Consider the following 27,690-nt stretch of genomic DNA (forward strand, 5'->3'; position numbering starts at 1 on the left):
GGCTCCAGCCGGACGGCACAGCTGTAGTGCTGCCAGCCACCAGTGCTCCAGGCAGCGTGGTAAGGGGACAGGGGAGTTTGGGGTGGTGGTCAGGGGGCGGGGATGTGTATAGGGGGCAGGGTGGTTAGAGGGCAGGGAACAGGGTTGAATGGGAACAGGGGTCCCCAGGGGGCAGTCAGGAAGGAGAGAGGGGCTTGGATGGGAAGGCGGGAGGCAGTCAGGGACAGGGATTCTGGGGGCAGTCAGGGAGAAGGGGTGGTTGGATGGGGCAGGGGTCCCAGCGGGGCAGTCAGGAATGAGAGAAGGGGTTAGATGGGGCAGCGGGGGGAAGTCAGGGGCAGGAGTTCTGGGGGCTGTCGGGACAGGGAGCGGGGGGGTGGATGGGGCAGAGATCTTGGGGGGGCCATCAGGGATTGGGGGGGTTGGATGGGGCAGGAGTCCAGGGAGGCCATCAGGGGGCAAGAAGCAGGGGGAGTCAGATAGGGAGTGGGGCCAGGCCACGCTTAGCTGTTTGGAGAGGCACAGCTTCCCATAGCCGGCCCTCCATACCATTTTTGAAACTCGATGTGGCCCTCAGGCCAAAAAGTTTGCCCGCTCTGTTCTAAATTATAGGATACTCCTCTAAAATCTTATTCGGAGACAGTAGGTACTTGATCTATGTCCTGTGCTCCATATAGAAGGGGGAAATAGTATGGGTACGTCTAGAAAAGAAGCTCCACTCTGTCTGATCAACCATCATCCAAACAGGTTTTTCAATGTGGCTTTCATTTGTTTTGCTCTTTCTCAGAGAGCACTCATTTTTGTGGCCTTGTCTGTCAAGTCTTTACAATTTTAGGAAAGGAACAGAGTTTGCTGATGCAACAGAAGCTAAATTCTTCCCATAGGTGAGCACTTTTATCATAAGGACAGACCAGTCAAGGAACTCATCATGCTCTCAGCCAGCGTTTTGAGGAGCAAATACAAAACAGAACAAGTATATTCTGACTGCCTTTGTTTCATATTAGGGAGATAATGCATGCTGTGGGGAGGGGGAGGAGAGGAAAAAGGAGAAAACTCTTATTTAACACTTCTGTCCTGCATAACCATCAAAATAGTGGTGGTTATGAGTTAATTAGATACACCCTTCCACAGTAATAAAACAGTTAGTGGTCTATCCAATGCTTTAAGACTTTAACTCCTTAATAATCGTATGGTTGCTAGTATTGTCTGTTCGTACTGTTGTAGGTGCTAGAAGCCACAGTCAAGGATCGTGCCAGACATTATATATACATATTACAAAAAGACAAATGAAATCACTTAAATGTGCAAGAATATTGCAGGTTTCTTCATGAGCGATGGAAAAGGGGGAAAAATAGGTTCCTGTACTGTCAGATATGGATGGATTTTTGTAATGTTAGTTGAAGCTGAATATTTCCTTAGGCAGACAAAGTCCCATGCTTCATTGAAGATCAGTCTGGAACGTAATTAGAGGTGATGTCCAGTTTGTTGGTTGAAATTTACTCCTGGTGGCGGGAACCAGCTAAGAAAGCATCAGCCAAGCAGGCAAACACCAAATCAAAAAGACATTAAGGGATGTTGTTAAAACCTTAAAAAATCCGTGGCCTGACACCCAGTAAGTTTTGTACCCATTAAACCCACAACTTAAAACGAAAACTAAGAAAAGCAAAGGAGAGAATAGACATTGAAACTCCAGTGAAATAAAATCAACCACAAGCTGAGGAAATCCTTTTGATTTTTATAACTATATAGTCAATGGAAAATTACCCAGGTTCTTATGGCATTTATTTCCAATAGTGTCTTAACCCAATCTTATCTTGTAAACAAATCATCCTTGAACACAGTCAACAGTCCTCAGAACAAGGTTCCCCACATTAATTGTTTTCTTCTTAGCATGACTTTGAGTAAGTATTTTTGGCTTTTCTGAAAGTTCCAGGATAAAAGTCCAGAGTACAATGGTCTTAAATCTATAGGTTGGTCATGTCAGTTGGACACATTTGCTGACATTGTCCACAAATGTCCCTGCATCTGCCACTCTGACCAGCTGTGTGGTCTTCCCCATGGCAGCAGTGCCAAAATACTGATATATTCAAGTTACCCCTGGTTCTGCTTCCATGAGTCTCCCAGTGCATCTGTTATGGCAGTGTGAGGAACCATAGATGCCCAAGACACTGCTGCCTCATCCCAGCAGGCAGAAGTGCTATGGGTGAACCCCATCTGTATGGGCATACATATTGGGATCCACTCCTGCAGCACAGCCCCACTCTCACATCTCTTCCTCCTCTACTCCCTCATAGACCTAATCAAACCTTTCTTCCCTTCACAAAGCCCAGACTTCACCCTCTGTTATGCACATATACACTATCTTTCCCACCTCCACCCCAGAGTTCTCTGTTGGCCAGTGTTGATCCACCAGGGTTTTTGTGAAGAGAAGAGCTAATGAGGCAGGCTAGTGGTGTTGTAAAATGGAAGTAAGTGATAGAACTTGACAGTTTCATCATATAATCCGGGCAAAACTCCATTAGGTTTTCCTGAATAGGTGGACTAACTCTTCATGTGTCTAATTTTAAATATTCAAAAATGGCTTATGTCCAAGACATTATCAGAATGTGTGTGTGTGTGTGTGTGTGTGTGTGTTTGAAGTTTGGCAGTCTATAGTAGTTCAACTAGAAGAACCTTCAGAGGTGTGATGAACGTAGGAAAATTCAAAAGGAGAGGGTGTCTTGTGTATAATTTTCCCCTTGCAGATTTAAGAAAGACTTTGTCCAGAAAATACATCGAAAATTCAGTTGTCTTGTGGAGAATTATTGACCTACATTTGGAGACTAATTTCAGTCTAAAGAGATGAAAGACAGGGTTATCCATTCTGTGTTAAGAGCAAATCTCAATGCACCGTTAATTATGGAGTTGTTACCAATGCTTCCATAATCTGTGGTCCTTTTGCATTTTAAAAAGTATTTTTTTAAATTAACTGATATTTTGTCTTGAAAAAAATCCATCATATTGTATGTGGTGTAGATTTGACCATGTTTTTTATAGTGTTGACAACTAATTGAATAGTACTGATTAATTAAGTAATAGTTATTCTCTCAAGGTAATTATCTTATTGTGTAAGTGCTAGGAGGACAGGTATTATTTATTAACTTTGCTACTCAATAGAGCGATGAAATACTAATTTAGTGCCACACTGGAAGGCGGTTTACAAATGATCAGTGTATAAGCAAATTATATGCAGTATATGACCTGTTATAGTATTTTAGATATTCATGTGGAGTATTTCTAAATTATTATATAATCTGGTTGGTCATTGAGCCTTTTCAGTTAGTATTTCTCTTTTTCTAGGCTGATTCTGTACAAGGGGGAGATGATTCTCCATTCTCAGACTCTGTTACCTTGGAGCAAACAACAAGTAACATTGGAATATCAAGTGGACGTGTTAGCTTGTGGATGCAATGGATGTTGCCAAAAATTACTATAAAGCTGTTTGCACCAGATCCTGGAAGTAAAGGCACAGGTAGGGTACATAGAATTATCTATTTTAATTTAGTACTTTAAATGTGTAGTTATTTTAAGATAAAGCCAATTGCTGTTTATAGCATGTATTCATGAATTAAAACCTCTGATAATTATAAAAAGATGCACGTTTTTGTCCAGTGTTTTAGCATACTGCAATATGCTGTCGTGCATGGGATCAGACTTCAACATTGTCCTTTGCACCTGGATTGGCAGAGATTGGGAGCATTGTAAAGGCAGTCTTGGGGCTTAATTCTAGCCCACAAAGTGTTTTTTTTTAAATTTGAAAACAATTTGTTCACTTCTTTTGACTTACGCAAGTATGAAAACCTGTGTATTTTTTTTCTCATGTGAAGTTATTCTCTTGTTTTTCCCACTCAGACTTCAGAAAAAGGTGGCTATTAAAATTTAATTTGGCACATGGCTCATCCTCAAAAGGAATAGGACTATACTAAATCTGAATTAAAAGTTTGTTAGTCATTTTAAATGATACAGGACAAAAGTTTGTGCATAAGCAGTGTACATGTTTTATTAAGTTTTACTTGTGATGGTATGTTCCCAACTATGAGCCGCTATACACAATTTTGCATTTTTCTATCAACATTTAAAATTGTGTTGATTTTTAAATGACATTGGGACTGGAGTCCCAGTGGGGGCCAGCCAAGATCTCTCAATTAGGGTGAACTGCAAAGAATGGGGAAGACAAATCCCCATAAAGCTGGTGGATATTCCACTACTTAGATCTACCAAACCAGCATAAAGCAGCTTCTTTATTACCTAACTGGTTATTCAGAAGTCCAAACAACACAGTTCCCTTAAAGTGTTCCAGCCTCAGGCTTCTATCCAGGTACCCACATCAAATATGATGAACATTTCTGTAAATCTTATTTCATCATATAAAATAAAAGGTTCTACCAATCCCAAAGGATGGGGGACACATTACCTCCCAGATTAGTGAATGTTTCAGATCTTACCCAAATACACTCTACAGCCAATTCTTATTAACTAAACTAAAATTTATTTAAAAAAAAACAACAGAGAGTATGGTTAAAAGATCAGTATACATACAGACATGAGTTCAATTCGTTTAGGTGCATCGTCATAGCAGAGATGGTGAGCTTCGCAGTTGCAAAAAGTTATTTCAGAAATAGTTCATAGGTTATAGTCCAATGTCCAAATATCATATTCAGGTTGTACCAGCATGACTGGGACCTCAGTCTTGCGACTCAAACTTCCCCTGATGAAGCCTACATAGATCTGAGATGACAGAATCAGAACCCAAAGATATTTATACAATTTCATGTCCTCTTTGACAAGTTGGGATTTCCTCGGGGAACAAAAAGTCATTAGGATGACTTTGAAGGAGGTCAGTCACCGGAACTTAGCTACAGAATTAATATAAGGCAATTTGCTTGTTCCTCCACCATTCACAGTACATTTCAAAGAGAGATGAATACCGAGATATCCCGTGTTTACAATCATTTAAATGCTAGGATGTTCTTTTGATCTCTGAACTATCAGAATACTGCATAGACAGGGACTATTGATTACATTGTCCATCCTACTCATACATATGTAAATACACAAAAACACAAATGTTATCTCCCCTCAAATCTTTTGAAGGTTATTTATTTTGCAAGATGTTTAACCCTTTTTAGCCATGCGTCACAGACATAAATTTAACATCTATAATATTTTAAAAATAAGAAGGAATTTAATATGTTTCAGGTTACTTTATGTTGAAAATAAAAATATGGTTTAATGGCAGGTGGTACACAATTCTCTTCTTATTAACGTTTTTATTTGGGAAATACCATTTTTGCACTAATACTATTTATAAATAACTCATCACGCAGATTTTGTAAATCACTTATTATTGTATGAACTTAAATACATATTTTTCTTAGGATGCACACTTGACATCCTTGTTAACAAAATATACTGGTGCCCTGTTTTAGAAAATGAAGAAACTAATCTATCTGATTAAAGTTAATTTACAAAGAAATGCAGCAGAACATTGACAGCAGAAACTTAACAGAAAACAAATCTGAAAATTCAGTAGATATGATGATGATAAAAAAACTTGGCACTTGTAATGCACTTTGAAATGAAAAGCATTTTCTACTGATATTATCTAAATGACCGCCATCACCATGATGGTTATTAAGTAAGTATTATTGTGTAGTCAAGTATCAGAGGGGTAGCCGTGTTAGGCACCTTATAGACTAACAGACATATTGGAGCATGAGCTTTCGTGGGTGAATACCCACTTCGTCGGATGCATGATATCCATCCGATGAAGTGGGTATTCACCCACGAAAGCTCATGCTCCAATATGTCTGTTAGTCTATAAAGTGCCACAGGACTATTATTATGTACAGTTTTTATAAACAAGGATACCCGAGCAAAGAGGTTAGGTTAGGCAAAGAGGTTGTCCAAGCCCTAAATGTATTGTTTCTGCCAGAGCTGGGATTATTGCTCAAGAATTCCTAGCTCTCAGTCATGTTGTTACATCTCTAAATGAAGTCTTTTTTGTGCTGTTGTTTAATTTGAGTATCTCTATCCCAGTGGTGGGCAAGCCACATCCGGCCCTCCAGATGTTTTAATCTGGCCCTCGAGCTCCTGCTGGGAATTGGGGTCCAGGGCTTACCTCGCTCTGGCGCTCCAGCCAGGGAGTGGGTTTGGGGTCTGCCCCACTACACATGGCTCCCAGAAGCAGGGGCATGTCCCCACTCTGGCTCCTACGCATAGGGGCAGCCAGAAGGCTCCGCATGCTGCCCCTGCCCCAAGCGCTGCCCCTGCAGCTCCCATTGGCCGGCGACCACAGTCAATGGGAGCTGAACGGGCAATGCCTGCGGACAGGACTGTGCGCAGAGCTGCCTGGCCACATCTCCATGTAGGAGCCAGAGGGGGGACATTCAACTGTTTCTGGGATCTGCTTGAGGTAAGGTCCAACCAGAGCCTGCCTCCCTGAACCTCTCCCATGCCCCAACCCCCTACCCCAGCCTGATCCTCCTCCCACGCTCCAAACCCTTTGGTCCCAGCCCAGAGGACCCTCCTGCACCCCAAACCCCTCATCCCTATTCCCACCCCAGAGCCCGTACCTTCCGCCAGAGCCCTCTTGCCCTCCAGCCCCAAATTTTGTGGGCATTCATGGCCCGCCATACAATTTCCATACCTAGATGTGGCCTTCAGGCCAAAAAGTTTCCCTACCCCGATATAGCTTGTTTAATGGTAGCTAAGGCTATAGAGAAAGCTGTATACTGCTCTCTGTCCACAGAATTACCATTGATGTCAATATTAGCAGTTCACACAGATCAAGAGCAGTAAATGGTCCTGATTCTTTTTAATTAGTTTTCAAGCCAAAATGTACGGAACAAAAATCCTGAACTCAATTTATCCCCTAAATTTTGAAGGGAAGATGTTCTGTTGTTTCAATACAGTAGTTCAAAACAGTACATTTTTCTAGATTCATTTAATAGCCAAAATTGCGCAGTAACATACTGAAATCTGGAAGCACTCTTTACTTAATGGTGTGCTATTCTATTCTGAAGCTGAAAAGTAAAGTAACCCATCACTACTTGCAGTGGTTTACTGCGATGCTGTCCATTTGGAAAATGCAGTGAGAGCAAGCTATGCAGAAAATTTTTTTGAAAATATTTGACATCAACTGTCTCAGGTTTAATTTCTCAACTTTAGTTTGTAAACATTAACATTGCTTTTATGTTTTAATAAGAGTCAGAGTCTCAGTCTAATTTCTATCCCTTAGTAATGTCCTTTGCCCATTTTTATTACATAATCTGAGGAGTCTATTTAGCATTAAGTGAGGAGGAGTTATGTATTTATTAATCACATTTGTCTCTCTTCTAGTGGATCCTATCTTGCAGATATTGTATGTAAAGAGCCATGTATACTTATTGTGAATATAGATAATTATACACAGAAACAATGTTAAAAGAACTTTAAAGTTGGTTACAAAGTCAAGCACTCAACAGTTAGGAAATCCCAGAATTAAAGTTACCTCTGCAGCCTTAATTCACTTCCCTTTGTGCATGTGCCTTATGATAATCTTTAATTACTTGGTCACATACTATTTTTCCACAGAACTGTTATATCAAACAGACACCTAAAGTGACAAATTTTAGCTTGATCTTAGTAACAGGTTAAGTGGAGCAGGATTATCACAACTAGGAAAGACATGTTGCTCTGAGAAAACTATTTGTGTTTGACTTCTATTTAAGCAAAATGTGGAGGATTTGGTAAGAGATGTTTTCCATCTTTTAGTCAGTGGAAGTGGCTACTTAGATTGCAAAACATCTTTGAGAGCTGTTAAACTCTGGTCTGCCTAGAATTATCTTATCTATCCAGGTTTCTATACTGTATTCATCACTGTTGTATTGGATTGATTGGTATTTTTCCATTCTGAGTTATTTTGATGTTTTAGCTTTCTGTTGTATGCTTTACAGCAGAGTTGAGCCCAAATAAAAACAGTCTCAGCATTTTTAAGAGAGGTCTGGATTCTGAATCTGGATCTGAATTTTGTGACTAGCTCCTGTCTGTGTGATGTTTGAACAAAAATTCACTAAGTGAAAATCCCTGAACTTTGCAGGATGGGAATTAGAGATCCAAATACAAATTGTGGTGACGCAGGCACATTTCTGGTTTATGAACAGTGTTTTATTTATAACACAAACTTAGAGATTGTAATTCATAGATGTTCATTTTAATTATCACTGGTTATTGCAGAGATTTGTGTTGTCAGTGAATTAGAAGATCTCAGCGCCTCAGTAGATGTGCAAGATGTATACACCAAAGTCAAATGTAAAATAGAAAGCTTCAACATTGACCACTACAGAAACAGGTAATTACTGGAAGTCATGCTACATTAATTCCATTCTGAAAAAAGAAAGCAGTTGTCTCTTTTTCATTGACAGAATTATTATGTGACTTTTAATTAATATCATTGTGGAATATAGTGAAATAAGCCATAGCTATACTTTTTTAAACAATAAGCTCTGATAATCAGAATTTCCCTGAATTAGACTTGCTTGTAAACAGGATATACAAGCCATTTTAGTCTTTAAGGAGAAATAAATTTTGTGTGTGGGTGACACCATTAAAAATTGGTATTTGTTGAACTAAATGAGAAGCTGTTGTCCAAATACTTCCAATGGGAAATGCCTCAAATATTGTACTGTGATTAATTTTACTCTACCAAATAGTAAATGTCTAGGGTGTTTTTTGTCTCTCCTACTTGATAAGTTGTTTATTTTTAAGACGTCAGAAGGAAATTTTTAATAAAAGAGATGTTTTTGTTGTTGTGGAGTCGCTGCACTGTAATGCAGGAAACTGAGTTCATTACCTTTGTAGCAGGTGCTAGTCTAATACATAGAATAGCCTTGATAAAATCTGAGGGAGCCACATACAGTCTTCATCAGCTGAATGATAAGTTGTCATGAAGCAGAATCCATGGAGGTATGTGGGAGATGGTAATTAAGAGAAAATGGGACAATTCTCTAGTGTCTTTCCCTGGGAGAAGAATCAACAAATAAGCCATTAAAATGTTTTAAAATTTATTGTTAGGGTGAGACCTTTCAAAAGTGCCTAAGGGATTTAGGAGCATAATTCTTACTGACTTTCAGGGAGACTTGTACTCCTAAATCCCATAGGCATTTTTGAAAGTCTCTCATGAGAACAATAGGAAGGAAATTCAGTGTTAGCCTCTCATTCTGTCCTTAATTCAGTTATCAACTCATTTGAGACTTAGTACAATGAACAAACACTACAGGGTGTATACGAAAAGTAGAGCCGTTCTGAATTTTCTTTCTTTTCTCTGAATTAGAAATATATATTTGTTTGAACGTATTGTAAAAATGACTAATCAAACCTTACATTTTCTTTCTGGAAACTTCTGTTGCAGTCTATACCATGAAGCTTTTAGATATAGTGGCATACACCAAGCCCTCATACTATTAACAAGTTACTTTTCCCACAGGTTCTGTGAAAGGCTTGAGAGGTTCTTTGTTCTGAATAGTCTAAAGCGTCAAACTCTCCAAAGCTTCCTTCCAACTTAGTAGTGTTCTTTCTTTGCTAAAGTTTTATCAGGTTATTAAGTTACTCCACTTAACATAATTGCATTGTCAAATCCAGTTTCAATTCATAAACTATTCAAAGTACACTCTATATATGACTAAATTCTATGGACTCAAACCAAATGCAGAGAACATATAAGGTGACCATTCTGTTTTCCAGGCCAGGGGAAGGCTGGCAGTCAGGACATTCTGAAGGAATATTTCTGCAATGCAAAGAAAAACTTTTGGTGAGATTTTTGTAGTGGAATAAGATGCTTAACAAAATAACTCTGTTCTAAAACTTAATCAATATAATTTTTCTTTGTTCTCAGACATGTTCAGAAGAATGATTGCAAGAATAATAATACAAAACATAATTTTACCACTTCATAATCAATTTTGTGCTTATGAACAAGTACTCTAAATTTGAAATGTATTTGGATACTGTTTTCCTTTCTCAATTTTTTTGTTCTTGTAATCATCCTCTTTCACGCTAATAAAGCTTTCTGCTGAATTTTTAATTCTGATAAAATCAAGTGATAAGTATTTTGTGTGCAGAATTCTATTGGATTTTAATTCCATGACCTCTTTGTTGGATTGTCCTTTCCCATAAATTACAGTTTTTCAAATTAATATTTTTCATACCAGTTTTTCTTTTGATTTCCTTGAATTTGGGCATTTCAGAAGGTGTGTGCCACACATGCTATATCTCACAGCTGTGCAGAGCTATGCAAATTTCAGCATAATTTAAAATTCTAATTTTTTTTGGCTTATGGCTTTTGTTTTGTTTTGTTTTTCTTTTTGTCTTTTTCCTCCTCTCTGTTCATCACCTCAAGCCTTGGGGAAGACTGTTGGTCTCTGGGGCAATACGGAGGTGTATTCCTTTCCTGTACTGACAAGCTGAACAGACGTACCTTGTTGGTTCGACCCGTCAGCAAGCAGGACCCTTTCAGTAATTTCTCTGGCTTCTTTCCTCCTGTAAGAAATCCTTTTAAACTTATACTACAGAACTTCCATTAACAAACACAAGTAGGAGAAATATTATCTCAAATGTCATTAGTTTCTTCCCATTATTTGTCATTTATAAATTCTCTGTACTGAATATATTTATTATCTATTTTACTTCCTTTTTCTTCTTTGGCAACAATTGTCAAATTCCTTTACATGGGCCTGGGAAGCAGTGTCCTTTGTGTTTCTCTGAAATCTACAACACTGCTATTTGGTAAAGTGGCACAGCTAGAATGCCTCATTTAAAGTAACTAAGATCCTGATCGCACAATGCACTTAAGCACATACGTAAGCTTAAGCATGTGAGTAGTCCCATTGAAATCAGTGGGACTGCTCAAATACTTTGAAGATAAGCATATATGGAAGTGTTTGCTGGATTGAGGCCCAAATGTGTGAGCAAAAGCCAGTATTGTACATTGTACCTTGTTTGTGGTGGCTGTAATGATATTCTCAGTGCTTTTAATTACTTTACGTAACTGAGCTATGCCTTAAACTAATTTATTCACATATATTATTTACAATATATACAATAATTACAGCAAACCGTTCATGTGGTCACAATTCCTTGGAAGTCTCAGAACATTACAATTGTCTCAGCCAGCAAGTAATATGAGTTACTTAACTGTTTCTCTTCCATGGCCTTTTTCCTATTTGATTAATAGTCATGAGCAAGTACAAAACTTGAACTGGCCTAGAAGTAATTCCAAAAAAAGTAAAAAGGGCCAAAATGTTCTAACCTGGGTGCCTGTTAGGCTTGGCTCGGCTCTCTACTTTGAGCATTGCTACCTGGCTCCTGGTGCATGGGGTCGCAGTGCTGCTCAGGTTTGGCCCTATTCCCCTAAAGGGAGGTGGCCAGGCCAAATCTGAGTAAGTGATGTTGGAACTTGCGCACAGGCTCTCACAAATTTGGCCTAGCCTCACCACCATCCAGTGGACCAGGCCAAACCTGAACAATACTGCGATGCCCGGGGCCCAGTCATAACTCCTGGAGCAAGGAGCTGAGCCCAGCGAGCCCTGTGGGATAGGAGCTGCTTCAACCAGGACAGGGGTTTTGTGGGTTAAAGCAGACAGACCCACAAAACCCAGAACTACTGGAGTGCCTTACTGCACACCACACATATCTACACTTTTTTTGGCATATAGAGTACATGTAGTGACACTTCTCAGTAAAAAGCAGGCTGCATCCAGACTGCTGTGCGTAGCTACATACAGCAGTGAAAGGCTCTGGCAGGAGGGAGGCAGCAGGAAAAGGTTCTGGCGTGAGAGTCCTTCCCCATAGCCAGAGCCTTCCACTGCTGTGGAAAAGGCTCTGGCAGTGGGGAGGCAACAGGACAGTACACTGCTAAAAACAGCAGTGTAGAGATGGGAGTCACTGCTTGGGCACATGGACAGCCAGGTGGGGTACATGCCTTAAGGTTCTGGTGTGTCCTTACTCACCTAAGCAATGCTTCACCATCCACACTGAAATGTATATCTGTGCTGGGGGAACATGCAGTGTTTGTACTCTGCATGCCGCCATAAGTGTAATCATAGCCTAAAAGTGCTTTTAGGCAGTTTTGCTTAGTACGCTTCTGAACTGTATTAAGCTAATGTGCACAAAGGTACTCTTAGAGTGCAGTACAAATGTCCACATGGGGAATTAGTACAGAGTAGCTAGTGCGGGCTTTTCCCCAATGTAGACAAATCTTACGTATGTATTCAGTCTCTCATATTCACAGAAATGAAAAATTTTAAAAATTCAGTCATACCAATTTTTCTAGCAACTCCCATTGAAGTTAATGGGAGTAGAGACCTGAGCAGGTTACAGCACAGACCCTTTATCTTTAGTGGTGTGATAGATTATATGGAATATTTTTGTGTTAGTGGAAGTTCTGTTCCATTTGATTTATTTTCTGTCATGAATATGTCCATCATTCTTTTACTTATTCTAGTTGTTTAAATTTGTCCTAATAAGAGTGAAAGCTAACTTACTAATTTGTTACAATTCACTTAATGATATGCTCTTTCAGCTTCTCAGCATTTCAGATACTTACTACATTTATGTAAGAAGTTAGTGCTTACATTGATAAAAAATTTTAAAAATACATTAATTAGCGATTCTGAATAAATAAAATCTGAAAATGTTGAAAGAAGCATCTACTCTGTTTACAAAACGTAGTTGCTATACTTATGCTTGAGTGATTAAACACTGTTAACATAATTATATATATTATGTCAAAACCAATTTGATTTTATTTGCTTTCCTTTATTATTAAAATTATTTAATTTGTTTTATTAGTTTATTTTAAAATTCTCAACTTTTGCAGTAGTTCACTCAAGGTCAACTTTCAGTCAGAAATGAATGTTTCATCTAGATACTGGAGGAGATTTTTAAAAGGTACAGATGTCAGGAGCCTAATACACTCTGACAGTCAATGGGAGTTAGGCATCTAACTTCCAAACGTGCCTTTGAAAATCTTTCCCTCCGTGAACAGAAATCTTGCAAATTTCTGAAGAATAATGTAATACGTTTTAAAAGCTGTTTTTTATGTATTGAGATTAATTATTTAGTCTGCTGTGTATAGTAGTTAGTATTATGGGTGTTCTGCAGGAGAAATTTGAAGTACAAAGTTATCTTGCCACCACTGGTACAGTGATGGTTGGGCCCACAGAGGGAATGAAAGGGAATAAAAGCTATAATAAGCTCTCTAAAATGAAGAGGGAGTAATGGAATGTAAATAATTTTAAACTTATGCACAATTTTTAATAAATATTTTTTGGTAAATTTTGACTTTCTGAAGTGCAAGAAATATTTTAGGTAGTAGTATTTGAGGGATATTAAGCTACCAGGCTGAGTTCAATGTTTCATGTACAGCACAGATGAGCAGAAAAAAATGAATGTTTAGTGTCACTAAAATATTCAGCAGTTCTAGCTTACATTGGGGTGTTCTGTGATAACATTTGGTCATACTGTGAGGTAGATGGCCCTTCTAAAGATTTAAATAAACCTTTTCTTAAGTTGTTTGGAGAAAGTAAGAACCTCCCCCCCCCCCCCCCAAAAAAAACCGAACAAACCTGAAAAGACGAGCTAATAAAGAAATAATAGCAATTGCTCTCTGTTCAAGATGTGTAACCTGTTCTCTTTACAACAGTTTTCATTATTGTTTCTTTTTCCTGGAACAGACAACTGCAAAACTTTTAGATGGCTCACACCAACAACACGGATTTCTCTCTCTCACTTACACAAAGGCTGTGACAAAAAATGTCCGGCACAAGTTGATATCAAGAAATGAACGAAGAACTTTCCATAAGTTATCTGAAGGTCTCAATGATGGTTCTCCTCATTTTCTTCACGAGATCCTTCTTTCTGCACAAGCATTTGATGTTGTCCTATGTTTCCCTTTGCTTAATGCAATTGCAAGTATATTTCAAGCTAGGCTGCCAAGGAATCAAAAAGAGAAAAGCAAATCACCTGGCCAACCTATGAGGACTCACACTCTAACATCTCGGAATTTACCTCTGATTTATATCAACACAGGTGTAATCAGAGTCTTCTTTCCCAAAACTGAGGAAATGCAACATGATACAGGAGGTACTATGTACTGTATGAATATATTTATTATGTGAAATATTTACTTCCTCCACGTTCTTTGGTGAAGATTAAATGCCACAGGATGACACAGATCTCTTAAGCAGGTCTCTTTGCATTCTAGACAGGTGAATTATAGGGAAATCTAGTCTCTTTGACCAAAAGGTTCTATCTTAATTATCTCACTGCTTCTTGTGATAATGGCATATTTAGTATTGTCCCTGGGGCTGTCATACTACAAGGAAAGAGATGGAAAATGTAATTAATATGATACACACTACATTTCTTAAGAGTTATAGAAATAATTACTTTGGAGGCCTACCTTTGTCTGTCCATAGCGTTTGGGCTGCGAATGTGATTGTTAAAGGAGTTGGTCAGGAGTTGCATGGAGAGAACTTAAGACCTGAGTCTCCAATTAGATCTGCAAGAGTTGACTCTTGTACCAGCCGTGACCCCCTTTGAGGCCAATAGGTGTCCATGCTGGTACAAGAATTCACCTAGGTCAGATGGATCCATTTTCAGGAACAGGGCCTTATCGTAGGGAACTATTGAAAAACCTCAGGGCTTATCTACATGAACATTCAGTTCATAGCAAGCTAGAGTGTGAATCTATCCCAGAATTAGCCTGTTGCAGACTAACTGTCTGTGTGGACCCTGCTAATATGCACTAACAGTTTGTTAATGAGCCTTGATTTAGTTCCATTTCAAAGAGAACTAGATCAAAAATCATTAACAAATTGTTAATGCACATGAGCAGGGTCCATAGTCAGTCACTCTATGGCAGGCCAGGGCAAAGTAGATTCACATCTCAGCTTGCCACAAACTAAATGTTCATGTTAGACAAGCTTTCAGACAGCTGGGCAGATGGATGGATACTTAGAAAGATGGAAGGTGTAAAAGTCTTGTGCTCAGTTAAACCACTACTCTAAGTCTCTGCATTGCCCACCACAAAATATATTTATTATATTTATACTTATGCTTTTAATTCTTACATCTACATAGAAAGACATTAACATTAAAAGTACACCTACAGACAGCTAGAGACTATACCATTACAAGTACAGTACTCCCACTAGAAAGAACGAGGAGTACTTGTGTCAGCTTAGAGACTAACACATTTATTTGGATATAAATTTTCGTGGGCTAAAACCCACTTTGCTTATGTCCAAATAAATGTGTTAGTCTCTAAGGTGCCACAAGTACTCCTCATTCTTTTTGCTGATACAGACTAACACAGCTACCGCTCTGAAACCTGTACTTCCATTATCATCTACTCTTCTGAGAAATGAATAAAATGCATTACTGATATAATGCTATGTTTACATAAGTCATGTAGGTATGGTTTGTTACTATTATCTGCAATAATACACAGTCTAAACCCATGAGGGTAGAGTTTAAATTTTCACATAACCTAACAACAAGAGGTGCAGACAGAGAGAGTTTAGTTGGATTATTTTTTTGCCAACATCCTCTACAATTTTCCAACTGGGAATGGCAGAAATACAGTCAGATAAAATTAGAATGGCTTTGTTGGCAAGGAAGAGTTATCGTTCTTCTGGGAAGGGAGTCTGAGGCATGCTGTCAAGGAAATTTTTTAAAGAATATGTTTTTGCAACATCTGTAGCTTTGCACTTCATTAAAATTACATTTATAAAAAATGTTCTGGCTGGCTTAGAGAAAGAAAGACTGACCCTGTGCTAACCACGTTTTTAAGCAATTACAAATAGCAGAACTGCTGTGGGTAAGCTTGAATGAAGGTGGTAAACACACATGCATGTATAAAGAATGGCCAAAAAAGTTAAAACTTTATTGAAATAAAAACAGAACAAACTAACCCCAAAAACTAGAAGTTTTGGAGTTTCATGAAAATGTGAAGGACAGTGCCAGATCTTTTCCGTCTCTTCTTTCACCCCAACCCTTTCTAAACTCAGGTACTTCTGAATGAAGACATTGAGGTCTCTTTGCCCATGAAGTCTAGAGACTGTAACAAAGGCCAAGGCTTGAATATGACCAGCTGTTATTTTTAAATTAACAGTGGCCCTTTAAATATTAGGATTTTAACTGCTTTTGAAGGCCTCTGTACTATATAATCCATCTGCAAGAGGTATTCATATATTAGTTTCAGGTAATTACAGTATACCAAAAAAAGTTGCTATTTCAATATGACAACTTAAATTAATATGCTACATGGTACTATATTGGGGACATTTTCTCTAAATGTTTCATAAGTTAACTATTAAAATATATTTGATCTTTCCTTTGCCATCAGTTAGGACATCTATTAGTCACAGGCCTGTGGTAACCACTGATGCCTATTTGCTTTTTAAAAATTCAGTGTAACTTTTCTTTTCTTCAGCGCAAAATATTCCAAGTGTCATATGTTTCTCTGATAATATTTCACTAGCACAACCAGATCAGAGGTGTTTTCTAGCAAGTCTAATGCTGGACTTGGTGATCCCCAAGATGACATGCTGTAGCGTTGCACTTTTTATGTTGATCATAATTTTTTTCTCAATCCTCTATATCTAAGGACATGATTACACTGAAACAAATGTTGTACAAGATAATCTCTTTAATGCCAGAAAAGTTAAAGGTGTTACAAAAATGAATGTTGATGTTATATACTGTATTATAAATACTTACTATCTAGGGCCCTGATCCTGAAAACATGGCACAGCTTAACACTGAATTCAATAGGACTACTTACATTAATGAAGTTAATGCACATGTGTATGACTCTGCATTCTGGAGCTTACATAAATTATATAAACAAGTTTTATTTAATTGTGCCATTATTATTGAGGGTTAAATCTTTTTTTTCTACATAAAATGCCAAAAAAGCTTCACCAAGTGCAAGCATGGTGCTAAACAAAGAATTTAGCTCTTGAGGCTGTGTAACAGTTGGATTACATAAACATTTAAGAATTACTTCTAAAATATCTGTTTAAAGAATCCTAAAATATAACAATTGCAGTATGACACCTTACTTTATGTACTGTAACTTCTGTTTTCTACTTTTGCAGTATGTTTATAGTCATCTAATTTAATAAAAGAGCAAAATGAGTTTTTATGTACTCATGAAATATAGTTTAATACCTCTAACAGTCCATGTAAAGAATGAAACTAATTATTTAAAAAAACCTCATATGAAGGATACAAAAGTACAAGATTAGCTTTCCCATGTATTAGTCAAGTGAGTGCTTTGCCAGTAAGCTGGAGGTGTGCAGCACTTGGGGTAGATGAAAACAAAAGTGAATGTGAGGGGCCTTATAACATATATAGCTATAATAAATTTGTCCCAGGGTGCATTCATTATGTGTAATATATACATTCTGACTCAGAGCTTTAGAAATACATAAGCAGGCAACCCATGGTTTTATTCATTATAGTTTCCCTATAGAAGATTTCCCCTGAAAAGTTGAGAAGAGTATGTGTGGCAGAATATGACTTAAGAGGTATATTCTCCATCAGTAAATCAGGACATAAATCACCTCTGCCCCCAACACAGAAGCATCAAAATATTGATTAGTATGGTACTCTCTATATATGTTAAAGAGTTCATTTGTTAAACCATGTGACATTGAATTACTCTTTGGTACATTTTGTGGTAGGTAAGCTGTAAGTGTTGGATGTACTAATAGTATTGAATACATTTACATACTTTTGTTTCTTTTACCAAAATCCAAACCCTTGTTTTTTAAAAAAAAAAGAAGAAGAAGAAGACAGGAGACCTTTCTCAAGTGCTACCTTTTTTTGCCACTCTTGCTCACAAATAATGTCATGTTTTACAGCATAAGTGAGGTGGTGACCCAAGTAATATTGAGACTAATGAGCAGGGTTCTATTTATTGCCCCGTAATAAATGATCAAAGTGACAAATACTGGAAACAAGAGACTCAGAACCACTTTTCTTCAGTATTCTAAAACCCTTAGCATAAAAAGGATTTGGGTGAGAAAGGGAGAAAATGCAATACTTAGCCTGGGGATCTGCCACCCAAAGCCTTTAAAATAATATTTAAAACACACTTAATATACGTCCCTCTTCCCTCACAGACATTTTAAAGCCCATTATGTTAACTTAACAACAGCAGGAGGTAGTTTTAAATCTAATATTTAGACTTTGTTAAAAAAAACTGTTTGGTTTTGGTTAAAAATTATTGTGACAAAAAGTTTTTCATGGGCATTTAAAAATTCCCCCTTCAGTGCCTGCCACCAAAACAAATAAGCATCATTTTAGTCAGATTAAGGACTGAAGGATCTGGGCTCTGATTTTTGGGTAGACAGGTTTCCTTCAATCAAATCATTTGTGCTATCACTCGTTGGTTTACTTTGCTGCAACTTGCATTATGTTGTTTTTTGTGTATTACACAGAATTCTATGATCCCTGAGATCCATTCACAAAAATTATATGTCCAGACTACAGAGCATGGCCTCAGAATATGGCTGTCTGATTCACCAAGAAATGAATTGGTCTGTAGAAGCCATTCAAAAAAAACAAAAAAGCTGAGGTCTGACTAGTTCTTTCCACATCAAGCAATGCATTATTTAGTAGAATACTTCAGCTCTCTTCTGTGGCTGAACATTTAGTTTCAGAACAAGATATCTGAAGGATCTTACTGGGTGGCCACAGATGGTAAAATGGGTTGGGTTTAAGTACTTACATATTAAATGGATTGATATGTGTAATGTATGTAGTATGTATAATACTGAAGATGGAGTGGGAAACTCTATGAGCATGCTCGGTCATATACTTACGATATTACTGGCAGCTTCTCAATTGCCATAAAATCCTTCAAAGTGGGAGTGCTGCAAAATACCTAATGCGAGTCTTTGTAGCTGTTGAAATAGAACACAGTTTTGTTTTTTTTTAGTGATGATGCAAGAGAGCCATGAAATTTCAGTGTACTATGAGCAATAGAATCTAATTTTTTTCTCTCAAAAGAGCTCTGGTTTTATATCTAATACAGCATTCATTTAAAGTAAACCTTTTCTTCATCTGGATAAAATATAAAACCTAATTTAGACACAGTAAAAAGCAGAGGTTTTTCATTATAGCAGTTGAGAATGTCACCAAAGAGACTCTTCTTCACAGATGCATATCACATCTTTTTATTTTTTTCACAGTGTGTAGGGTATTATATACTGCGCTGAGCCCAATCTTGCTATCTTTGTGTTTATCATGTTTGTTGCAATCAGTAAGGTGTACTCCAGGGATAACTGTTGAAAGATCTGCTATTGTATGGTGAGATTGTAAAATCTAGCATTTTTTGAGTCATACCTTCCAAAGGGGCCCACAACATAAGGCTGAGTAATATTTTAACATTTTAGATATGCATATACTTAAGTAGGGTGTTCATGAGGAAGCAGCTGTAGAATATAAAAATCTGTTGGAATCAATATCCTTTTGAAAAGATATTTTTAAAATAAGATGGCTCAAGGTAGAGCAAGAGGTCACAGATTGATTTAAGTGCAAGACAGAACTTGATGGGGAAACTGGGCACCAAGTAACAACCTTCTCTGTTGTATATCATCATAGTAGTGCTATTGACTTCAGTGGAGTTATTTGCGCAAGTAGTAACTCTTGTGCATAAATTTTTGCTAGATTGAATCCTTAATACATAGTCTGATTCAGAGATTCTTTATAAGCAATTTTTATATATGTCTGCCATGTACCTCTGTGCACACATTCACTTATAAAAAAGATGCATGTTTTCTCTCGCCTTAGCTGAAGCTAATCAGGCAATAAAAGAAGACACTTTGATTATCAAGATTGGCTCCGTCTCTATGGCTCCCCAGGCTGACAACCCTCTTAGCAGAGCTGTACTCAGAAAAGATATTTACCAGTAAGTATTTTTCTTATATCTTAACTCACAAATATTTCATTTGTAGGGGAAGTTAATTGGTCAATAAAACTTGGTCCATGCAACCTGTTAAAATACTTTTGATATTCAAAACCAGGTTTTCTTTATTTTTTTCACTTGCAGGCTTTCAAATCCATTCAGATATATCAAGTATTTCTGTGATGTGTTGATGCATAATAGAATTTAAATGTCAAGTCATTATGAAAGTAAAAATCACAGATGAAAGCATTTTAAGAGACTTGGTTTTATGTAGCGAAAACTCAGATCACCTAAGAAGAAAAGGGACTGTTTGTGACTAGCATAGCTCTTAGTAGCAGTGTAGCGTGAAAGTGATAGATACTCAGAATGTAAATGGTAAACACACATTCAAAATGCAGGACTGTCGATGGCATGTGGATCAAAGCTGTAAAGGAGAGCAAACTTCTAAAGAGACATTTCACAGTAAGCACATTTTCTGCAAAAATGTCATGCTCTGGATTGTGTCATTGATTATGTGTAAACCTCACTAATCATATGTAGGCAGCAAAACTGGCAAACATATGTAATCAGCATGATAAAAAATAATGTATGATATTTAGTAGAGTTGGCTCTGATGCCAGACATGAAAGTATGGTTGCAAATAATACCAAGTGAGAAAAGTCACAGAAATACAGATGAACAAGTGTCTTATAGTTCCTTTTGATCTGATTCTCAGATGTGGCAATATTTTTGTTTGAAAAGTACTTCATACTGCACTTCAATAGAAGTTACAAACATCAAAATCCTTTCCCAGCCGTAAAACATTTACTGCCTAGAAAATGACAGCAATTTTACTTTGTCAAGTGTAGGAATTTTTAGGATGGCAGGAGACCATGACATTTCTCCAGCTCCTTGTCTCTTCTGTTCATCTAGAAGTTATAAGGCAAAGTCTTTTTTTCTCCAAATACTTGTCAAATTTCCATTTGAAAATATGTGAATTATTGTATTTGCTCATATGTTTGTCACTAGTAGCTTATTCCTTATATTAAATGGGCTGTGACTATTATCACGTTAGGATCCCTTCTGTGAAAGTTCTTTGTGTCCTGTTGCCAGTGACTGCTTTCGATGAGGAGGTCTGAACCAGTTCCCACTCTGCTCACAAATGTAATGGCTTCTGTCTCTGTGGTTCCTCCGCTCTCACAATTCTTTCCCTCCTCCCCCCACTAAATTAGTTTCTGCTTTGTGAGGAACAAAACCAAAACTACATCCTGCTGTCCTTCTCTTCCTCTGTTCCTATCTGGAATCTAAAAACTATTTTAAAACATTCTCCTAGCATAAATTTGAACCTGCAAGATCTAGTTTCAATAATGTAATCTCCAGTGCTGTCTGTTACAGGGGGTATGTGGCACTCCCTGCATAGACATTAGAGACTAAATGGGACAGATTTTCAGATAGCGTAAATTGGCATAACTCCATTGAAGTCAGTGGAGATACACCAATTTATACTAGCTGAGAATCTGGTCCAGTGCTCTTAATAATTAAAAAAAATTATAATTTTGAGATATACCTATCTCCTAGAACTGGAAGGGACCTTGAAAAGTTATTGAGTCCAGCCCCCTGCCTTCACTAGCGGGACCAAGTACTGATTTTTGCCCCAGATCCCTAAGTGGCCCCCTCCAGGATTGAACTCACAACCGTGGGTTTAACAGGCCAATGCTAAAGCCACTGAGCTATCCCTCCCCCCTCAGAGTCCATGGACTACAGGTTGAAAACCACTTTCTTTGTTAACAGGAACCTTTCACGTACCCCTTAGACATAGTCTAGACATAGCAGACCCCCAGAGGTTTGCAAACCACAGGTTGAAAACCACTGCACTAGACTAGCTTTTGGCAACATATATTTGGTTCTCTCAGTTCTACAGCCCAGAATGTTGTCTTTTGTTTTGTGCTGCTAAGTTTTTAGATACTTTTTTTTTAATATATTTTTTCTAACAAGGAAGTCATTAAAAAACCCATATACAACACAACAGACTAAGGGAATTTGAGGTAAAATTGGGTAGGATGGAAAGAAGTGTTGGATCACTGTCTGTCACTGATCAAATCATTGACCCTATACACAACATCACACTCCTCAGTGCAGTAATGTTCTCCTCAGCAATGTCTGCAGTCTCCAGCAGTTTTCCCGTATCTGCTTCATTCACTCACCATCTTATTTCACACCATAGGTGAAAGGCATATCTTTTCGCTCTTAACTATTATATTATTGACAACAATTTAAAAAAAAAATTTGGGACATACTTTTCGTGAAGGAAACAATGGGCAACAGGGGATGAATCACTCAATGATTACCTGTTCCGTTCATTCCCTCTGGGGCACCTGGCATTGGCCACTGTCGGAAGACAGGATACTGGGCTAGATGGACCTTTGGTCTGACCCAGTATGGCTGTTCTTATGTTCTTAAGGACATTTGGCAAAATTATAGCATATGATATTGCAATCCTACTTTTTTTTAAAAAAAATGTTTTGAACTGTTGAGGCATGCCATAGCAAATTTCACTCTATCAAAATAAGTAAAGTAATTTTTAGCATCAAGTTTTAGGGTGCCAACTTTGTGACACAATGGTAAATTTTCTACACTTCTAATTGGGAGTTCAGGATTCAAATCCAGGGTTCAGTCTGTGTTCCCATGCATGACATAGATTTGGGAGCACTGTGGCGAGGATATACTCAGTCTTCTTCGTTCAACAGTAGCAGCTGCTAGGCCAATAGAATTCAGAAGGGAGCTCATTTCAGAACTCTTGTTGGAAAGGAGAATAATACAAAGACTTTGTATAATTAGGGCATGGATGGAAGCTAGAAAAGAATAAAAGTAAGGCATTTGTGTTTGTTAGTTCAGCTTCAACACTCTGCTGCCCAGAGACTAGATTTCATTACTTGACCAGGATTCTCACTATCTGGAAGGTCCAAAGCCAGTGGGGGATAGTGTTAGATGACAACTGTGTGTGACTGGGGAATCCAAATGCTAGTCAGGGTTTGTCAAAAAGCAAATGAAAACAACAAGCCCATAAAACTTAACACACACATTTTGTTTAAAAATGGATCATAAATATCATTTGCAACATATGTAAAGTACTGTCCATTATAGAACATATAAAAATATAAAAAGTCTGTTGATTACTGGAGATTTATCTGCTGCAGTACTGTAATAATCCCAACATGGCTTCTTCCCCCCTCTTTCCATCCTTCCCCCTGCTTCTATTTATTACTACTGTTTTTAATAGAATGTCAGAAAATAAATCATTGTCTGAATTGCTGTCTTTACAGTGTTATGGGAGTGGGGACACCCAGCCTTTTAATTTGTGGTCTCACTTTGGTTTAAACGGTCTTCTGTTTAGGTCTGTGCTGTAACCACATGGAATTAGTGTCATTTTTTGTAGTGTTCCTCATGAAGAAGAATTTTTTCCTCACATTTAGAAACTCTCCGTATTGGAAAACAGCTTTCTTGTTTAACTTGGAGAGAAAACTAAATTCAAAAAGAGATCATGGAGAAGCAGCTCACCCTGAAAGTTTGGATGGAAACATTTCCCCATGTGAATATTGGCATTTAGCAAGGAACATAATTAACAAAATGACTCTATTTTTATTTTACCATTTTAAAATATTTAAATTGCATAAATGTAGGATTTAATTTCTTTTAAACCAATTAATGAGATACAACAAATAAGATAAATGTACTATAACACCAAAAAGAAGACTCGCTTAAAATAAGCATTATTATACCATTTTGCTGCCTCCTGTAAGGGGCAATACCTGCCCCTTCCTCTGAGATGGGGGGGACGCGCGGAAGGATGAGGTTTTTTTTGTTTTTTAAGATTTCTGATGAATTTCTGGTATCTGCATTCCAGCACATAAAGTTTTGCCCTTTAAGAAAATGGCCACCATCTACCATTCCTGTCAATGGGACTGAAGCTACAGGGTGCTCTAAGCTAGACAGCATGGCATAACCTTTATAGATGTCAGAAGAAATGAGGGAGAATGTATGTAGGCAATAAGTTGGGGGTGAGAGGACTGGGAGTGAGAATGTGAGTGCAACTGCTACCTATCCCATATGTGGAGAAGGAAAAACAGAGAGAGATTGGCAGCTCCCTACACCTTTAGGGAGTAGGACAGGGTAAGTGGAGATTCCTCTAATCAGTGAACAGGAAGGCCATATTTTTGTGCATATATTAAAGATTGAATTTTGACCTGTCTGATAACACAGTTTAGAGTGAGAGATTTTCCCCTGAAGATGAAAGGAATCCAAAGACTGTTGAAAAAAAATGTGATTTATTTATTTTTTAAAGACCACATCATTTACTGGGGTCCGACTCATGATTCTTGAATTCTTGGAATTAGCGACACTGACATGATCTTGTTACTCAGACTCTGTGGTGGGCTTAGGATGTGTTCCAAAATATTAGTATTTAATACTTTATGTTGGAATTTATTAAATACAAAATTGTGGGTGGTGATTATGACTACTACAAAAGGCTTTAGATCTACTTCACAATTACTTGTCATGTGGAGACTGATTTATTGAGAAAGCCTTTCTTATTGGGACTTTCCACTCTGAGTCCAACCAAGAGCACCAGTGCTAGAGGATCCCCCTCCTCTGCCAAATAGGCTAGGGGAAGCAGGGCAGGAGTTCTTGGAATGAAACCAGCTCTCAGGGCAGCAGGAATTTTCCTCACTCCCTTCTTCCAATTTACCCACCTTCTCTCCTCCTGCCATTTCTCCAGTCCCCACCTCTCTCCCATGAACAATACATATATTTTATGTTATGTTAAAAATGTTTTAAATAAATAGAAATAACAAGATATGTGCCTATTAGCACCTTCACCAATTTTCTGCCCCATTACATTCATTTTCTGTTTTTCATCTTTTTAGATTATAAGTTCTTGGGGCCAGGGGATTCAGTTTTCCTGTGTTTATGTGCAACACCTGGCACAACACAAATAACTTTCACCAGTTGAAACCCAGCATAAAAGAGAGCAGAAACTGAGAATCTCCCATTATTTTTTATTATTGTTAATTATTATATTATTATAACTGAACTTCTTTACAAGATGCACCATACCATGTCAGTTTATCTGCTGGCATGTAGGGGGAGGGGTACCATAGCTCTGTCTACTCCCTCTCCTCCATATCCTGCCTCTGTCCATCTGTTTATGGTAGAGAAATATCAGATACGCAGTGCCCTGCTCCCCCCAGCACCTGGTCCCAAGTTCCAAGTAGTGTGTACTGGGGAGCGGGACTTGGTGTTTTCGCATGATCACATGGGATCAGGGCATATTCTAGTTCTGAATCAGAATGTTGCTAGATGCTGCGCAAACACATACAAAGACCTTACAATTTAAGAAACTGTGACCCAGTCCTAGAATGAGTAGATTAAAACAATGTGATGCGCATGTAAATGTTTGATATTGCTCCATTAAATGACTTGTCAAGTCTAGAAAAGAAATAGTGACCAGGAGCATGGAGGGTACAGACTCTGAAAGCAACTGTGAAAAGGCCTGACATTTAAGGTGCCAAAGATCTCCTGTGAGACTATGAAGTAACTGGAAGTTTAGTGCACTCAGCACATCTAGGGGATCGTTAGGCCCATAGTTGGTCAACAGGGAATCCCCCATCATTTTCAAGATCAAGCTTCTTGTTCATACTATCATAACCTTAGTCCCAGATTTGGACCTTAGCGTCCAAAATATGGGGGTTAGCATGAAAACCTCCAAGCTTAGTTACCAGCTTGGACCTGGTACTTGCTGCCACCACCCAAAAAATTAGAGTGTTTTGGGGCACTCTGGTCCCTCTGAAAAAACCTTCCCTGGGGACCCCAAGACCCAAATCCCTTGAGTCTCACAACAAAGGGAAATAATCCTTTTTCCCTTCCCCCCTCCAGGTGCTCCTGGAGAGATACACAGACACAAGCTCTGTGAAAACTACACAGAGTGACTCCCCCTCTCTGTTTCCAGTCCTGGAAACAAAAAAAGTACTTTCCTATTCCCCCAGAGGGAATGCAAAATCAGGCTAGCAAATCCAACACACAGATCTCCCCGCTTCTTCCTCCCACCAATTCCCTGGTGAGTACAGACTCAATTTCCCTGAAGTAAAGAAAGAACTCCAACAGGTCTTAAAAGAAAGCTTTATATAAAAAGAAAGAAAAATACATACAAATGTTCTCTCTGTATTAAGATGATACAATACAGGGTCAATTGCTTAAAAGAATATTGAATAAACAGCCTTATTCAAAAAGAATACAAATCAAAGCACTCCAGCACTTATATTCATGCAAATACCAAAGAAAAGAAACCATAGAACTTACTATCTGATCTCTTTGTCCTTACACTTAGAAACAGAAGACTAGAAAGTAGAAACTACTTCTCCAAAGCTCAGAGAAAGCAGGCAGACAGACAAAAGACTCAGACACAAACTCCCTCCACCCAGAGTTGAAAAAATCCGGTTTCCTGATTGGTCCTCTGGTCAGGTGCTTCAGGTGGAAGAGACATTAACCCTTAGCTATCTGTTTATGACACGCCCCCCAAATTGCAGACAGTGGGGAAGCTCACTGGCGGCGATTTCCTTCTAGAACTTTAAAATAAACAGATTAATACAACACATGCACCTTTACATATACCCCTAAGTATATAACTAACAGACTTCTACATTTTAAGAACACTTTTTAACTACTGAATTCTGGGAAACTCTCACGGGAGAGTGCATCAGCTACTTTGTTAGAAGCTCCTGTGATGTGCTGAATTTCAAAATCAAAATCTTGGAGAGCTAAACTCCAACGAAGAAGTTTCTTGTTGTTCCCCTTGGCAGTATGAAGCCACTTTAGTGCAGCATGGTCAGTTTGTAGTTGGAACCGCCGTCCCCAAACATATGGGCGTAGCTTTTCCAGGGCGTACACAATGGCATAGCATTCCTTTTCACTGACTGACCAGTGACTTTCCCTCTCAGACAGTTTCTTGCTGAGAAACACGACAGGATGGAAGTTGTGATCTGTTGCTTCCTGCATGAGCACTGCGCCTATACCACGCTCAGATGCATCCGTGGTTACTAGGAATGGCTTGTCAAAGTCCGGGGCCCTGAGCACAGGGTCAGACATGAGCGTTGCCTTAAGTTGGGTAAAGGCCTTTTGACACTCATCAGTCCACTTAACTGCATTTGGCTGGGTCTTTTTGGTCAGGTCGGTCAGTGGGGCAGCGAGTTGGCTGTAGTGTGGTACAAATCGCCTGTAGTATCCGGCCAAGCCTAAGAAGGATTGGACCTGCTTCTTAGACTTTGGGACAGGCCACTTTTGGATAGCATCCACCTTGGCCTGTAGGGGGTTTATGGTTCCTTGACCCACCTGGTGCCCCAGGTAAGTCACTCTGTTTTGGCCTATTTGACACTTTTTGGCCTTAACAGTTAGTCCGGCCTGCCTGATGCGCTCAAAGACCTTTTCCAGGTGTAGTAGGTGTTCGGGCCAGGAGTCTGAAAAATGGCCACATCATCGAGGTAGGCAACTGCAAATTCTCCCAGTCCAGCTAGTAGACCATCTACCAGCCTCTGGAAGGTGGCGGGTGCATTTCGAAGGCCGAAAGGAAGGACATTGAATTCATACACCCCCGCATGGGTGACGAATGCTGACCTCTCCTTGGCAGGTTCATCTAGCGGTACTTGCCAGTACCCCTTGAC

At 38.5% G+C, this 27,690-nt stretch overlaps 1 protein-coding gene across 7 annotated transcripts in view; it reads left to right on the top strand.

Annotated features, from left to right (window-relative positions):
* VPS13B (vacuolar protein sorting 13 homolog B) overlaps positions 1-27,690 on the top strand; it is a 913,516-nt gene that overhangs the window by 565,576 nt on the left and 320,250 nt on the right. For 4 of the 7 annotated variants that reach the window (XM_050940449.1, XM_050940451.1, XM_050940455.1 and 1 more), the window contains exons 26-30: positions 3,340-3,511; positions 8,257-8,371; positions 10,418-10,559; positions 13,752-14,160; positions 19,882-19,999. In XM_050940449.1, coding sequence (XP_050796406.1) covers positions 3,340-3,511; positions 8,257-8,371; positions 10,418-10,559; positions 13,752-14,160; positions 19,882-19,999 — 956 coding nt within the window. Of the gene's footprint in view, positions 1-3,339; positions 3,512-8,256; positions 8,372-9,762; positions 9,830-10,417; positions 10,560-13,751; positions 14,161-19,881; positions 20,000-20,394; positions 20,541-27,690 lie in introns of those variants that run through there. The other 3 variants (XM_050940454.1, XR_007772613.1, XM_050940452.1) reach the window with 3 other exon arrangements.

Source organism: Gopherus flavomarginatus, chromosome 2 (genome assembly GCF_025201925.1).
Source record: "Gopherus flavomarginatus isolate rGopFla2 chromosome 2, rGopFla2.mat.asm, whole genome shotgun sequence".
NCBI classification, from domain to species: domain Eukaryota; kingdom Metazoa; phylum Chordata; order Testudines; family Testudinidae; genus Gopherus; species Gopherus flavomarginatus.